This window comes from Stigmatopora nigra, chromosome 14, assembly GCF_051989575.1.
Source record: "Stigmatopora nigra isolate UIUO_SnigA chromosome 14, RoL_Snig_1.1, whole genome shotgun sequence".
Lineage (NCBI taxonomy): Eukaryota > Metazoa > Chordata > Actinopteri > Syngnathiformes > Syngnathidae > Stigmatopora > Stigmatopora nigra.
In genome coordinates, this window is record NC_135521.1 from 2,684,715 (window position 1) to 2,700,317 (window position 15,603).

At 41.3% G+C, this 15,603-nt stretch overlaps 2 protein-coding genes across 3 annotated transcripts; both read right to left on the minus strand.

Annotated features, from left to right (window-relative positions):
* Positions 1–579: 579 nt before the first annotated feature.
* Positions 580–3,222, minus strand: slc25a5 (solute carrier family 25 member 5). The gene is made up of 4 exons (XM_077732790.1): positions 3,026–3,222; positions 1,959–2,445; positions 1,739–1,879; positions 580–960 (listed from the first exon to the last, which is right to left on the minus strand). The coding sequence occupies exons 1-4, from the start codon at positions 3,134–3,136 to the stop codon at positions 803–805; spliced, it is 897 nt and encodes a 298-aa protein (XP_077588916.1). The 5' UTR covers positions 3,137–3,222; the 3' UTR covers positions 580–802.
* Positions 3,223–3,697: 475 nt separating this feature from the next.
* On the minus strand, positions 3,698–11,012 carry slc25a43 (solute carrier family 25 member 43). Of its 2 annotated transcripts, XM_077733621.1 has the most exons (5): positions 10,591–11,000; positions 8,664–8,905; positions 7,815–7,987; positions 5,989–6,123; positions 3,698–4,305 (listed from the first exon to the last, which is right to left on the minus strand). In XM_077733621.1, the coding sequence occupies exons 1-5, from the start codon at positions 10,860–10,862 to the stop codon at positions 4,102–4,104; spliced, it is 1,026 nt and encodes a 341-aa protein (XP_077589747.1). In that variant the 5' UTR covers positions 10,863–11,000; the 3' UTR covers positions 3,698–4,101. The 2 variants fall into 2 exon arrangements, with proteins under 2 accessions (XP_077589747.1, XP_077589748.1); XM_077733622.1 differs by lacking the exon at positions 5,989–6,123 and having other exon boundaries at positions 10,591–11,012.
* Positions 11,013–15,603: the final 4,591 nt, after the last annotated feature.

Sequence of the window (15,603 nt, forward strand, 5' to 3'; positions counted from 1 at the left end):
TTTTCTTTAATTGAAACTATATTTACCGATCTAGTTTTAATTAAAAAAAAAACAGATGTCATATCTTCAACCTGTTGCGGAGCTGCCAACTTCCGTCGACCCCATTTCAAGAGTACCCCAATCCCATTTCTAGAGTATTTCCGGCGTGAATGCGATTCACACAAAATCGACAAAATGTTCAAAACATATAAGCGTAGGACAATTTAAATCAAACTGTTATTGTCATGTTTTACATTAAAAGAGATCTTGTTGTTTAGCAAACTATTGAAAAATGACAGCATAATGAAATGAAGTTTATCTTTGTGTTTGGGGCCTTCTATTTGCGTTTTAGACAGTAGTAATTCCAACAAGTATGGTGTGAATTTCTAGGCTTTTAAATTGGAAATTTGGTGCTTTTCAGAAATATCTGCTTCAAAAAAAGGGGGATTTTTTTTTAGGATTTCCCGGAGTTTAGGGAGAATCCCTAAAGTCCCAGAGTTTGCGGTGCATTTCTTTAGAAACTCCTGAAATGTAGTAGTTGGCAGCCCTGCTGTTGTAAAAAAAAAAAAAAAAAAAGAAAATCAGATGCCAGGCAGTATGTTCACTCACTGAGTCACCTTTATTTCTTCGTTATCTTTCCTCTCATTGAGGGAACAATATGAACGCCTCTAAACAAAAACACACGACAAAACAGATTTTAATGCCCCACAGTGGTACAACTAGTAGCCGAATACTAGTTGGTCCCTTATAAATATATACTGTAGTCCTTCCCAATGTACAAAATACGTTAGACAGTGGCGATGAGGGCCCCTAAAGCGACACATTACAGCACTTTTTTGAGTTCGTCGTACAAGACCAGCACAAAGGCTCCGCCCATTCCTCGGAGCACGTTAGACCACGCCCCCTTAAAGAAAGCCTTGCCTCCTTCGTCACGGGCAATTTTGCGCCAGCAATCGATGGTGCCACTGTACATGATGTCAGCTGAGAGAAAAAAAACAATATCACAGAAAAATTCTGACGTATTTATTAATGTCTTAAAATGAACAGCAAGCATCTGAAAATTGGCCTTGCGCCGCTGTTTCCTCCGCAGCCGTTATTATGGGAGACGTAATAGCATTTTTTGTCTGCCGGGTGGCGCCAAAAGCCCTTCTACCAGGGTTGAAAGCTGTCCACTTTGTATAGCATTTTAGACTTTTACCTGTGCCCTGTGTGTGTGTTTGTGTGTGTGTGTGTGTGTGTGTGTGTGTGTGTGTGTGTGTGTGTGTGTGTGTGTGTGTGTGTATGTGTGTGTGTGTGAGAAAATATCTGCGGCATGGCATTTGTGCGGTTTTGAATTGCTTAATTTCCAATTTCCCCATACGCGGCTCGGAATGAGTACAATTAGGCTTTTTGTCGGGTCAATGATGACGACAATGCCTATTTTAGATTATTATTTGTTTTATTTTTATTAATAAGGGGAATTGCAATCACTAATAAGGAGAACATTTAGCTGAGGTGGACAGGTATGTAGGAAAATCTTGAAACATAGATAGTGGTTGTTGTGAGACACCCAATTGAATTGGATGCTTTTATTGCCATTATATGAGATAGAATATGAAACACAGATGGACCGACCTGGACTTGAACTTAGGACCCCAGAGCTGTGAGGCCGACACGCTAACCACTCGTTACATATATAGTTTTTTTTTTTTTTTTAAATATCACATAGCACAAAAAATGATTCAATATTTGTTCATTTGAGTTGGACTAATTGACTCACCTCCTTTACGTCCTGACTGCATCATCATTCGACGTCGGACTGTGTCGAACGGGTAAGACACCAGCCCGGCCACTGCGGTCACCGACTGAGCGATCATCCAGCTCACCATGATGTGCGTGTTTTTGGGATCAGGGAGCATGCCTGAAAAAAATCCATGTTGACGTCATTCATGAAAGTGTGGATGAGAGTGGCAGGGGTTGAAAAAGGGACACCAACGGACCTTTCGCCGTGTCATAAACACCAAAGTAGGCGGCCCTGTAAATGATGATCCCTTGCACGGAGACGCTAAAACCTTGGTAGAGCCCTTTGATGCCGTCCGACTTGCTGATCTTGACCAGGCAGTCACCCAAGCCTTTGAACTCTCGCCCGCCACCCGCCTTGCCGACGTCAGCCGCCAGACGCGTCCTGGCAAAATCCAGCGGGTATACGAAACACAGGGAGGTGGCCCCCGCGGCGCCGCCAGAAGCCAGGTTGCCGGCAAAGTAACGCCAGAACTGCTTGTGTTTGTCCACGCCATCAAGGAAGATCTTCTTGTATTTGTCCTTGAAGGCAAAGTTGAGGGCTTGCGTGGGGAAGTAGCGGATGACGTTGGCTAGATTGCCACGCCAGAAGGCCAGGAAGCCCTGCTCCTTGGGGATGCGCACCACACAGTCCATGATGCCCTTGTACTGCATGTCCGCAGAAATCTGTTTGCTTGCATGTTGGACCTGTCGTGGTTAAGTTATTCATTAGCATGACTTAAAATGGTCCAAATTCTTTATTTATAAGCATCTGACCTCCTTGATTGCCATTGACGAGAATAGACATCCAATCCTTTTGAACCAGGACAGACAAAGCAGCTTAAATGAATTGTGGGTGAACAGATTTGGGACATCTCTAGTTTTATATGATTGGACGTTTACTATCGCCAACTGAACTGAAGGAGTTTGATAGAAACATTTTCTTTTTTATAGTTTTTTTTTGGGGTGGGGGTGCTCAAAAAAAGAAAGTTGTGCAAGTTTTCCTTCTTGAAGATATTAGAAGCCGGTAATTGTAATAATAATATATACAAGGTGTCCCCAAAAAATATATGCACACTAAAAATAATTGTAAATGTGGTGGTTTATTAGAATTTTATTGTTTCAAAACAGTTTCATACACACAAACACACACATACACACACACATATACACACACATATACACACACACACACATATACACACACATACACACACATACACACACACATATACACACACACATACACATAAATATAAGTAGAATATATAATCGGAATGTTATTGACCTGAAGCAGGAGTTTGACCCTCTCAATGGGGGCGACGGCGGTCTTGGAAATAGCGGCAGCGATACCACCGGCCAAGAAGTCCTTGGCGAAAGAAACTGCTTGTTCACTCATTCTCTTGGCTTACAAAAAAAACGTTTAAAAAATAATTTAAAAAAGTAATGCGTAAGGGGGGAAAAAAAAAAGGAAAATAACCGCCTCCGGTTGAAATGACCAGAGAACAAGAAGGGGAGAAGAGTTTTAAAGAGTTGAAGGCTGAGGACAAAACCTCCCATTTTCCCTATCGGCTGGCATTGGTGGAGCATAAGGGAGTGGGCGGTGTTTGTCCTCTGAAGAATTTGACTGCAGTCTCAACATACGATGTTTCAAGACTACAAACAGACGTAAAGTTACTGTGCCTGCACTTTTCCCTTTACTAATTGTCTGAAAAAAAACATCTGTGTGCTTCAATACAAATTTTAGCTGTTGTGATAAAATCAAATGTCATTTGATAGTCAAAGTCTCCATGTCATGTGAGGTTGTCAATGCTGTAGTAGTGCATAAAGGTCACCCCATCTGTTAAACTACTTTAGCTTTCACTCGTCAAGTTTGCACATGTGGAAAATTAAATAACTGAATCAGCTGATCACACGCATGCGTCACTCACACTAATTTTCCATGAAGCCACAAAGCAAGTAACTTTTTATGAACTGTTTATTGATTCAATCAGAATCAATGCAAAAAAAAGTCAAATACAAAAGAGCATTTATCAAAACAGTTTTAAATTTCCAAGCATCAATTTACAGAAATAAAGCTGTTTTGCGAATTAATATTAAGGCACGTCATGGTTTCAAAGAGTCCTTTATGGCAGCTAAATTAAACAGCCATTCACAGTGTGAACCCTCTAATCTAATTTGAGTGGAAAAGATGAATTAATATTCCCTATCAAAAATGGGTTAGAGATCTATTGCTGTTAATGCTGTGCAAGTTAAACCAAACAAGAATACATACAAAATGTGTTAATAGGTAAATAACTTAAAAGTTGTGTAAAAATTGAAATAAATAAATCGGGATAGGTCCATTTTGAAATATGATGTGCATCACCAGCGGTTTCCGATGTCGGCGCGAAAGCTCCTGTTCCTCAGGTAGCGATTGACTTCCTGGAGTTCGGCCGGGCCCAGGCTCTGATCCACGCCGGGTGCCGGCGTGTAGCTCAACGGCGATACGATGTAACCATTGCGGTACAGGCAAAGCTGCTTGCACAACTCGAAGCAGGCAAAGAGGAGTCCGAAGTAAGGTACAATCTGAAAAAAAATGGCACAATTCACAATTTAGTCCGGAGAGAATTACAATTACAATTTACATAAAGTACTGCTCTATTTACCAAATTTTCAACTTACGAAAAAAGTTCTGGAATCAATTAATTTCGTAAGTAGAGGTACCATTGTATTTCAGAAGTGCGTCTACACAAAGACAAACTCATTATATTTGAACAAGTGATATTTTATATTACATTAGTCATATAGGGGCAGTCAGGTGGAAGAATGGTTAGTAGATCTGTCTTACAGGGTTCAACCCTTGAGGGGTTCTGACCCTTTTTGTGGGGCTTGCATGTTCTCCCCGTGAACTTTTGTTTCCCAAATCCCAAAAACATTCATGCAAGGCTAGTTGATCATGTTAAATTGTTCCCAAGTGTTTCTGCGTATTTCTGAGAGAAATGAACAGCTAAAACACCATTATTGGAAATCTTTATGGGGGACAGTTCGCCATTTTCCAAAGTAGTTAGGCTGCATTTACAGACACTGACTGATTAAATATGATGATGAAAATGCACATTGAGTTTTATGTCTTCACAAACGCGATCCCAGAATTGTCCGTTTGGACTTTTGCATTAAAGCACTTGCAGCCACCTTGACATTTAAGCTGAAACCAGAGAACGCAGCACACTGTTCCCAGGGTGAGTTTGCCCTCATGATACCCCTGCTATTAATTACTCGCTTGGCATTGTTTCTCGTGCGACCCTCTCGCCTGCCTTCCGCTGGGCACATTTCACCTCCTACTTGTAAATATGGAGCGAACCAAACTTTGAAATGGGCTCACCTTGACTTGAACCCTAGTAATCACAGTCAAAAATGCCATGGAAGGAAGGGAATTAGTTTAAGGAGTGCTTTATAACGGGTGAAGAGGATTGCATCTTAAGGTCATGTGTATTGTATTTTTCATGTTTCGGTAACAACCCGTTTTTTAAATTTTATTTAAGTGAACTGTCACAAGAGCTGTGGAAAAAAAATGTGATACAAAATTAGGCTTTTGATTTTGAACACTTACAGGGCACTTATTTAATTCATTAGCTACCATTGACGATGGTAGATGTCCAATCCATTTTTGATGGGAGGGGTGAATGAGCTCATTCCAGCCAGTCAAAATGGAGAAGGATGATGGAGTAGCACTGAAACATGAGTAGTCTGAGCCAGTTCATCCCGTTTAAGTGACTTGGATCTCCATCATTGTCAATTGCAATTTAGCCTTCTTGTACACTTCATGTACACTTTTGGATTTTAGGGCATTTCTTGCATTTTCTGGTATATTATGTAGTCACTGCCTATTGATTTGAGGACATTTCCAGGTGATGTTCTGTTGATTTTGGGTAATTTCCTATTGGTCTGTTGTCTCCTTAGGTTACATCCTGCAAATGTAGGATAATTTCCTGACAATTTGCTATTTATTGGTGGCTGTCGATTGAATTTGGGGCTTTTTAAAGAGAATTCCAGGTTGATGCAGTCTGATCTTTATTTTGGATTTATTTCCACAGGTAGTTTTGTATGAGGCATTTCTTATTTTTGTATATCATTTACTTTTATCTATTTCTTGACTGATTATTTATTTTGAAATTCTGGCAGCTATGGTCTTCCATTGCTTAGGCCCGCAAACTGTATGCTTGACAGTTGACACCCCTGTTCCACACAAATGATAATGTCAGGGCGTACCTTTATGGTGTTGGCAGCAAGTCCGCCCCAGAGAGAAAGCACACCCTTATTTTTGACCACCTGTACGAAGCAGTCAGTTACACCGTTGAAATGTACGTCCACGCCACCGTAATGTGGAAGTCGGGAACTCTGCGCCTGCAAGGACGACCACACGTGTTAACGTCTCTCCTGCTTCCGGCGAGAAATACCGTAATAATACAGAGTCAGAGCACTTCATTTACTCCTCCCATTCTGGAAAATATCCCGCCGAGGTCTATAACAGCACGAGAAACTAGTTCGTTTTCATGACGAAGCCGGCAAATGACTTGGAACGGTAGTGGGGGAAAAAAAACAAGGACAGAGAAAAGCAATATAATACAATAGACAATATACCTATCTAATAGCCACCTGATTGTGTAGAGAAGGGGTGGCCAAACCGGTCCTTGAGGGCCGCTGTGGGTGCAGGTTTTTGTTCCAACCGATCCAGCACAGGAACTTTGACCAATGAGATTTGTGCAGAAAACAAGAAGCACATGACTGCAATCAACTGATTGCACTTGTAGGACACCAGATTGGTGAAAAGGTGTCCTCTTGATGGGTTGGAATGAAATCCTGCAACCATTACTGCCGTTTGTGGAATAGTTTGGACACCACCCCTGCTGTAGAGGTTCACTCGCTGGACTTCGGTTCAGTGGGCATGGGCTCGATTCCTGCTGGTGGCGGTATGATTGCAAGTGTTGATGGTTGAATGTGGGCCCATTGGCCCTGGGGCTAACTGGCGACCACTCTGGGGCTGCGGTGCCCAAACTTTTTCACACCGCGGACTGGTAAAGCCCTTTCTATTTTCTCGCGGACCGGCGTATGCGGAGGGCGACAACTTAAGACAGAAGTGTGGAGGAGGCTTAATGCTCCATGGATGAGGTCCACGACGGCAAAAAATAAGTCCCAAGCACTCTAAATTGCCCTTAGGTATTAGTGAGAGCGTGAATGGTTGTCCATTTCCTTGTGCCCTGCAATTGACTGGTCACCAAAAGAGGATTTCCCCCACCTAGGGCCCATAGTAGGCTGCGATAAAGCCTAGAACCTCTCACGACCTTCGTTAGGATAAGCCAGGGGTGGAGAGGCCTTATCCAGTCTGTTTTTCATGTCTCACTCCACCTGAATCAAATAATCGGGATCAGCATGAAGCTTCTGGACAGCTTGACAATGAATTGATCATTTTATTCAGGTGTGGTAGAGGAGGGAGATATGGAAAACAGACTGGATAGGCGCGCTCGATCGAGGACCGGACTTGACCACCCCTGGGTTAAGTAGTTTGGCAAATGAATGAATGAACAGAATTTTAAATGTACTCATGCTTTCCTCCAATGCTATAAAATAGGTTTGTTATCTATTTTGCCTACCATTGACAGTGCACGATGTCCAATGGATTTGCATTTGTGATAATTCATATCTACCATTTCAAATGGATCGGATGTCTACTGGTGTAAAATCTCAGAACAATTCGAAATATTATGAGGAGAGCACGCGGGGTGTGTTTCAAAGTCATACGGCTGATAGACAGGGTCTATCTTTAGACGTTTTATCTAAAGCGTCTACTTCGGCATTCCCAGCTGCCACCCGCCAATAATATTGTACACACTTGGAAGCAAATGAAGAACGGTGTGCCGGGTGCTGCCATTGTTACGGGGTGTCCTTGAAAACCCTTCCTTGGAATGGAATTTTTTCTCTGGGATCAGGATGGATTGATGCTCTATTGTGTCCTTTAATATTTTCCCTGTAGTTGCAATGCCATTTTTTGTTCTTTTCTTAATACTTCAAAACAGGAACAGAAAATGGTAACTTACTTGCATTTTGCGTTTAACAGTCTCAAACGGGTAGGAGAGTGTTTGTGCCACGGCTGCCGCCAAGCAGCCGTTGATGAAGTTTTGCAGAGGAGATAAGCGGAAAGGAGGCTCCAGCCACACTCTGTCCACATTGGTGTACACCAGGTAGCATCCCAGCGAGAACGGAAAAGCACCTAGGAACAAGTATAAAAATTTAAAAAATATTCAAAGAAAAGGCCTAGTAGAAAAGTGGCTAGCACATCCGCCTCACAGTCCTGGGGTCGAGGGTTCGATCCCAGGTGGTCCTCACTGTATGTTTGCATATACCCTCTGGGTTTGAGTGAGTATTCTCCGGGTACACCAGTTTCCTCCCACATCCAAAACACATGCTTGGTAGGCCGCTTAAACACTACAAATTGCTCCTATTAGTATGTTAGAGTGTGAATGTGAATGGTTGTCCGTCTCGTTGTGCCTTGCAATTGGCTGGCCACGAATTGAGTTCCTATAGTGGGTTGGGATAGGCTCCAGCACCCCCCAGCGACCATTGTGAGAAAAGGCAGTTCAGTACAGCTGTTATGACAAAAATTGTTATCACGATAAAATAAATGATCAGTCTATGTTGATAATTATCACGATAACTATCATCTTCTTTTCTTTCAAATTTGAAACTTCTGCCAATCAATATATTACTTTTCTCCTTATTCCATCATAAAAGTTTGATTTATTTAATAAACGAGAGCACATATTAATGAACATTTTCATATTCACCGTAATGAACATATAAAAATCAGACATCCCCCTCCTTACACTATGAAAATTAAAAAAATCATACAGTAGTTTTCGTTTCAACCGAGCAGCGCTGACACGTACCCAAGACGGTGAGTGAGAATCCCCTGTAGAGGGCTAGCAGTCCTTCAGAGCTTTGGATCTTGGCCAGTGTGCGCATTACGCCCACGTACGAAGGTTCCCTGCAGTTCTGGGCGATCAGCCTGGTTTCGGCCACCTCTAGAGGATACGTGAGCAGGGCCGCGGCCACGCCAGCAAGCCCGCCCGCCATGATGGCCCTCGCCTGGGAGATGACGCCCACTTGGTCTACGTGGAGGTGGACGATCCTGAACACAAATGCAGGATTATAAACTCAAAACTCACTAGAGCAAGGGTGTCCAAACTGTACCCCACAACAAAGGATGAAAATATCATTCATTTCATTCATGTTGAGCAAATTACCTACCAAGATGTCTTACATTATGATATTTTGAGAGAAACGTTGTAACATTACGAGATTGAAGTTATTTTTGTGGCTTTATTTTTAATTTAAATGTTGTTTGGTATAACGGAAATCAACTCTTGGCGACGTAAAATTTGTATGATCACAAAACTGCTTTTCATGTCATATTAAAAAGATAATCTTGGGAGAAAAACGTCATAAAATTGCGGGAACAAAATTACTTCTTTCTACATCACGTGAAAGAAATTCTTTGGGGTCCGTCGTTTTAAACCGTTGCAAACTCCACAAAGGTAGACCGACCTGGATTTGAACCCAGGACCCCAGAGCTGTGAGACCGACATGCTAACCACCCAACTTTCTAGACAATTCTGTTCAAACTGGCAGCACGTCGAATAACCAAGAGAGTTGCACTAGTAACCACGAGAGGGCGTTGAAAGCAACACGACAGCAGGCTTGAGCACCACAAAAAACAACATGATACATATTTAAAATGCAGATATTCAGGCTTTAGCCAGGAATAAGAAAACCATTGAATTATGCTGTTACTGTATTTTTTCCCTTGCCAAACTAAACACTAATGTTAGTTGTACTGTATGAAGAGAGAAACTTCATCATTTGTAATTATAATACAAGGAAATAAATGAACCCCTTCATTGTCATCCTCCACTTCTCGGAAAATAAACTTTTTTTTATTACATATTATAAATATAACAATTGACAGGCTGGTGTTGCAAGCATGTCCGTGTATATTTATCATCACGTGGCCGCTGGTACATCACGTTGTGCCCGATAGTAACCTAACATAGTAGGAGTTCTAAATTTATACCCTTAGGGAAGGCTATAACAACAATAACAAGTATGATGTATCCCAAAACGCCATTCCTGAAATGGATAATTACCACTATTTTTTTGTTTCAACGATAATTAACTATTTCAAATTAGATCACTAAGCAAGATACTGCAAATATTGTTGTCATATTCTTGATTTATCGCCCCCCACCCAACGAATGGGCGCTAAGGGTACGACAGAAAATAAAGGCTGCCTATTGGCTAGAAAAAGATCAGGTCCTCTCAGAATACAGGAAGTGGGTCATTAAAAATACATTTACGAAATATAAATGTATTTAATACATTTAGATACACATTTTATAAAACCTTTTTCTCAAATGGCGAGAGTATAAACTACTGACTTTTGGATCTTTTCGCCATATAATCTTGCAACACCGACGTCACACAATTACATTTCCCACATTGTCTGAGAAAATAAAGCCTCATGATTGGCTAAAAATGACGGGCCTTCGAAAAACAGGAAGTAGACGATAACGTCAAAACAAACTACTACTGCTGCACCTACAAAAAAATCGTCTATTATTTATTTGGACACGCATTTCGTTGTAGTATGCACTTATTGAGTATTAATAATTCAACATGCTCACTTTTGGCACGGCACACCACACAAACTTTTAAACCCGACCTCACAACTTTAAGATGATTTGGAAAAAATGCCTCCCATGTCAATAAATGACACAAGGTTTCTAATTAAAGGGCTTTTAAAATATATATACTTACTTTCTATAGGTACTCAAGTGGACTGCCGTGTAGGGAAACAAACGAAGACAAGAGGTGAGGTTTCCTTTCCAAAAGCCTTTGAGTCCCTCATTTTGGTAGATGAGGAGAAAAGTCTGCCCGAATCCCTTTTTGCAGTGAAATGTTCCCACCTGACTTTTAATCTTCACCACTTCCAGGGGCGACGTAGCGCTTTTGCTAAATATTCCCGAAAAAGCGACGCATGAGAAGCTTTGCCAACTGGTTAGTCTGTTGTCCTTTTTAACCGAGCCCATCACCGTTTGGCCTTAAAAGACGACGCCCAAAATCATTTAAGTCGTTCGGAACGCTGTTTACGCTCACATTTTATTTGTGGAGGAGAATGACGTCACCCGCACAAAGACGGAAGTGACATTGAGGCTACGCCAAAAGCCACCCTGCCGTCCTGCCTAAATTTCATTTTCTTAAAAAAAGAAAAAGAAAATAATTCAATTAGCGTTCTGTATGTGGGTCATAAAATCCATTGAAGGGAGGAAAACAAACTCTAATTTATTGGAGTTAACATGCTAGTAGTATACCATTTAGTTCCTCTTTTGTCGCCTCCCAATGTCGTCACTGTGCGACATAGTTCAATTCTATATTCAACAGTAAAAACGATTTTTAACCATTGAAGATACATGAATTTAGAGACAAATTCATATATTTACGTCCATATTTTTTATGTTTTCATGCACATATGTGCAGAGTGACAGAAAACCATTCGCACGCCCAAACAATACACTTCTTGGTGGGAATTTCCATCATCAAAGTAAGGCAAAGGCTTTGCTTTTATGTACTAACCATAGTGATTTATTTTTGACACTCCAAGTCCGCCATTGGCGTGACTATTTGTCTTTTTTTTTAAAGGTTGAAGTGCACATGACACTTTTTTCCACAAGAGGGCGACAACGCCTGCAAAATGAACAAACACGGGGATCCCAGCAAACAAAAATTGAAGCCTAAGTGAATTATGTATTCATCCAAGGCAAACACAGGAAAAAGCGGCATGCACCCACTGTTTAATAATGTTTTCTGTAAATGAAGCTCCAAAACTCAATCCCAAAATTTCCCGAATGACCGTCAATAACATTTATAGAAATAGCAACAAAAACTAAAAGAAAATGGTATAAATGTGGAAAGAAGGGAACAAACAGCCACCCAAAGATAATTCGAATGAAGAAAATGATCGAAACAGGCCATCTCAATTCCAGCCACGGGCAGGACAAATGATGAAAAATGGCGTTGGCGATGTTGGAAAATGAAAAAGGGAGACAGAGACGGATGAGTGGATGCTCACATGTATGAAGGAACGTCAAGGAACACGGGACCGAGACTTTCCACGGATTGAAAAGTTTGCTGTCCTCCGGCCAAATAAATCAACATTTTTTTGCACCATTTCTGTTGTCGCAGCTGTGCATCTTGGGTCAAATTCCTATCTAGAAGATGGGAATGATAGGAAACTCTAGATTTGTTTCAAGTAAAGTTTTTGGCTATTTTTCTTTAATGGATGAGCACACACGCTGTTCGACATCTGACTCCAGTATATAGTACCTAATTTTTAGCGAGCATTTTTTTTTAATGTTAGGGGCATATTTTAATCCAAACAAAGAGTTATTTTCTAGGTAGGTTTCGTGTCAGATACAAAGCTAACTTTGTTGGACAACGGATCATCGTATGTTAAGCAGCAAGAAATTGAAGGATTTAGCAATTCAAATAAAAGTAAATATTAGTTGGATTAGGTAAGTCAATTGAGTAAATACAAACAAGATAAATAATCACTGTGAGTACATAACACCACTAACTCTGACAGTAGGCCTGGTCATCACAAGGAGACCCGCAAAAAGCCTGAGGAAGGTTTTTAATGTATTTATTTCAAACCATCTTTGTGTTATCATCTATCCCATAGCCTCGACCTCGATGGGCAAGTTAATGAGAAGGAAAAAGGGACGGCAGACTGCGGATGGCCCAAAAGGTTACATCTTTCCTCCGCCGGCTCGTAGCGAAGCGTAACGCCTCATAATGCCCAAATGCCATCCATCGATCACGCTGGCGCCAGACCAGCCGGCGGCGTTAACCGTCAAGGAGACTTTGATCGCCCTCAGGTTAATGTGCAGCACTAAATAACTCCAATACGCAAAGTTCTCATGTTACGGTGTCCTCCACCTACAAAGTTTGTAGACATGCTTGCACCTTGTCCCCTCTTCCATCAGATTTTTTGAACTATTTAAAAATTTTGTTAAAGTGTCAATCGTTGGTGACTAAAGCACTCATCACAACATATTTAATAGGGTGCAATGAAACCGTCAAAATAGGCTGGACCAAAATAGGATGATGAGAACAAATATTAATTGATATGGATGTTCAAATAAAGTGTGAGTATTGCAGTGGGCACATTTTCATGTTGCGGTACAAACAAGACATTGTTCAGGCCCAAAGGAACCTACCAGAATGGATCAAATCTTTACTACGTAATGAGCATTTCCGATCTAAAATGTTGCAGATGTCAGAATGCCACAAAATGCAGAGGTAATGACCGAAAATCAACAAAAAGACACTTATAATCAGCCTAAAATGAACAAGGAAGAGACATTAAGTTAACGACTGCATACCTGTCAACCTCTGCCGATAACTGCCCTTATAAATGATTATGATTCCCCGTACAAACCCCCCAAAAAACGTACAAGCACCGTACGACGCATGTTTACTCGCGGTAACTCGTTTCTTACTATGTGGCTCCTCCATGCTTGCTTCCACGATATTTACTCTATGTATATCTACGCATGTTTATGTCATCCTTTATCGATATTGCTGTACGCAATGCTAAAAAAATACATACGATCGATGACGGTAGCGTCGTTGGCTACCAGCCTAAGAGACTATCTGGATTTTAGCCAAAACAGTCGTGTTGAGATCGTTTTTCATAAATATTGGCGATTTTTAAAAAAGTTTCTCCCCGTACAAAAGTCGGTGTACAGCGTACATGATTTGAAATGGTAAAAAACCGTATAAAATACATATAAAACGTACAAGTTGACAGGTATGCGAATGCCGCTGACAATGATAGACAAACATTTCATGTAAACTGGAAGGACTGGCTGTGGATTTAAGTTCCATTTCACGTCCAATCCATTTGGCCTGAGACCTGTGGTTCATTGCCCCTCTCAAGGAAAACATTTTGAGGGTTTGTGATCAGATTGAGGTATACACAAATCAAACGAGAAGGTAACGCACGTCCGTTTGATTGTTGGAGGTGTTCCACGGTGCAAACATCCCGCGGCCGTGCACGTTGACATTTGCCGGCGAATGTTTGCTCTGATTTGAGCCGGCGGTGATTTTAACGTCGCGGTTTGTTTTGCCAGAAAGTGGCGGGGCAGCCGAGCAGAAAATGACATTTTAAAAAGCGCTTGATGCCTCTGCCGGGTCGTGTGGCCTTTTTTTAACACCGCCACCCCCCCCAAAGTATGAAAAAACAGAAACCATTATCGCATTACTGTACAACGCTGTTTTCACAAATAAACATTTGGGGGCTTTAGTTTTCATTTTGATTAGAAACCAGCGAGATTGAGTCAAAAAGCCAAATGACGGAGTACTTTTGTCGTAAAAGTTTGGGCTCAAGTTAGAAATGATGACTAAAGTTTTGAGACACATTGATTCTAATGAAAGATGAAGTGTCTCAGGACATTTTTAGAACCGATTAATATCGTAAAGAGGGGAACCAGTGGACAGAAATTCTACAGTTTCCATCATTTATTAGAAATATTTGAGCGTATGGAAGGAAGGAAGTAGACAATTTTGCTGTTTTGATCACAACACTTGCCCGAAGGCAGTTTTACCAAGTGACAAATGGTGTATGGCCAATGAATTGGATTGTTCTTTGGGTTTAATTGCAGGAAGTATATCAAAGCAATGTGGCGTTGTTGACCCAGGCTCTAGTAAGACTTCCTGTTTTAATTTCTGATGAGAAGAAATATTGGCTTTTTAATAGGTTTGCTTGTAGAGTTGAGTGTCGTAAATGCAGTAGATCCCATGTTAATGGATTCTAAGATGCTTCCGTGACTGGGCTATCCTTCTTTGTCAGTCTTAGGGGACGTGTAAAGGTGTTTTTAACATCCAGTTTCAACCCTAAAGGTAAAATCGTGTGTTATTTGGGACCTATTTCCCCCTCTGACCAACTTTCAATGTTGTATTCCAACACATCGCATGACAAACACTACGAGTATTCCTTTTCCGTTGATTCATACCGCCTCTACCATATCCGGTCCTCCTATTACGTCATCGGATTTTAAGTACGCATTATTATCGTAATTCTCATCGTGGTATAATTTCAATACTATTGTGAGTCTTAATTATTTATTGTCTTAGTTGTTTATTTTCTTAATATTCCTTGTCTAGATTCTATCCTTTAATGCGTGTAAACAATCTGGGATGGTGGGACTTTAAGGGTTAAACACCTGAGAGTTGACGCATTCGCCCCACGCTCGCTTGATTGATGGGTTTCTCCGAGGGAAAGTATTTATTACTAAAGCTGGGATTTTTTTTAAAGAGGCCTTTTAAAAGCGGCGGCTGCCATAAATCAGTGGCCGATCCCGCCGTTGCGCTCCCTCTGGAATCCATTAGTGCTATTATGTCAGCCTAAGTGGACGAAACGGCTTAATCCGGTATCGATCCGGAGCTGCTCGTCCCGTCTCGCCCTCGGATGGCGACCGCTCACGCGTGATGCCGACCGACCAGCCGAGGAAGCTCATTAGAGACGCTGACCGTGTGTTAGCGTGTCCAACCACGGCAAGCGGGAGATGGCAACTCGATGTGGATAAACTGCAGTGAGCTAGAAATGCAACTTGAGTATCATCATTAATTACTGACCTTTACATTTTCATGTTCTTAGGATATTTTTCATGTAATTAATTATTTTCATTTCATCTTCATTTTCTGAAGACTTGAGTCTAATTAAGGTCACGGGGGGTGCATTTTCTGCAAGAAAATGTATTGGTGGTCCGC

Coding starts and splice junctions, on each gene's coding strand:
- slc25a5 (XM_077732790.1), bottom strand. CDS start 3,136: ATGAGTGAACAAGCAGTTTCTTTCGCCAAGGACTTCTTGGCCGGTGGT. Junction 2,446..3,025: donor GGGTCAAACTCCTGCTTCAG/GTCAATAACATT, acceptor TAACCACGACAG/GTCCAACATGCAAGCAAACA. Junction 961..1,738: donor GCAGTCAGGACGTAAAGGAG/GTGAGTCAATTA, acceptor TTTTTCTCTCAG/CTGACATCATGTACAGTGGC.
- slc25a43 (XM_077733621.1), bottom strand. CDS start 10,862: ATGGGCTCGGTTAAAAAGGACAACAGACTAACCAGTTGGCAAAGCTTC. Junction 8,906..10,590: donor CACTTGAGTACCTATAGAAA/GTAAGTATATAT, acceptor ATTTGTGTTCAG/GATCGTCCACCTCCACGTAG. Junction 6,124..7,814: donor CTGTTAAACGCAAAATGCAA/GTAAGTTACCAT, acceptor TCGTCCTTGCAG/GCGCAGAGTTCCCGACTTCC.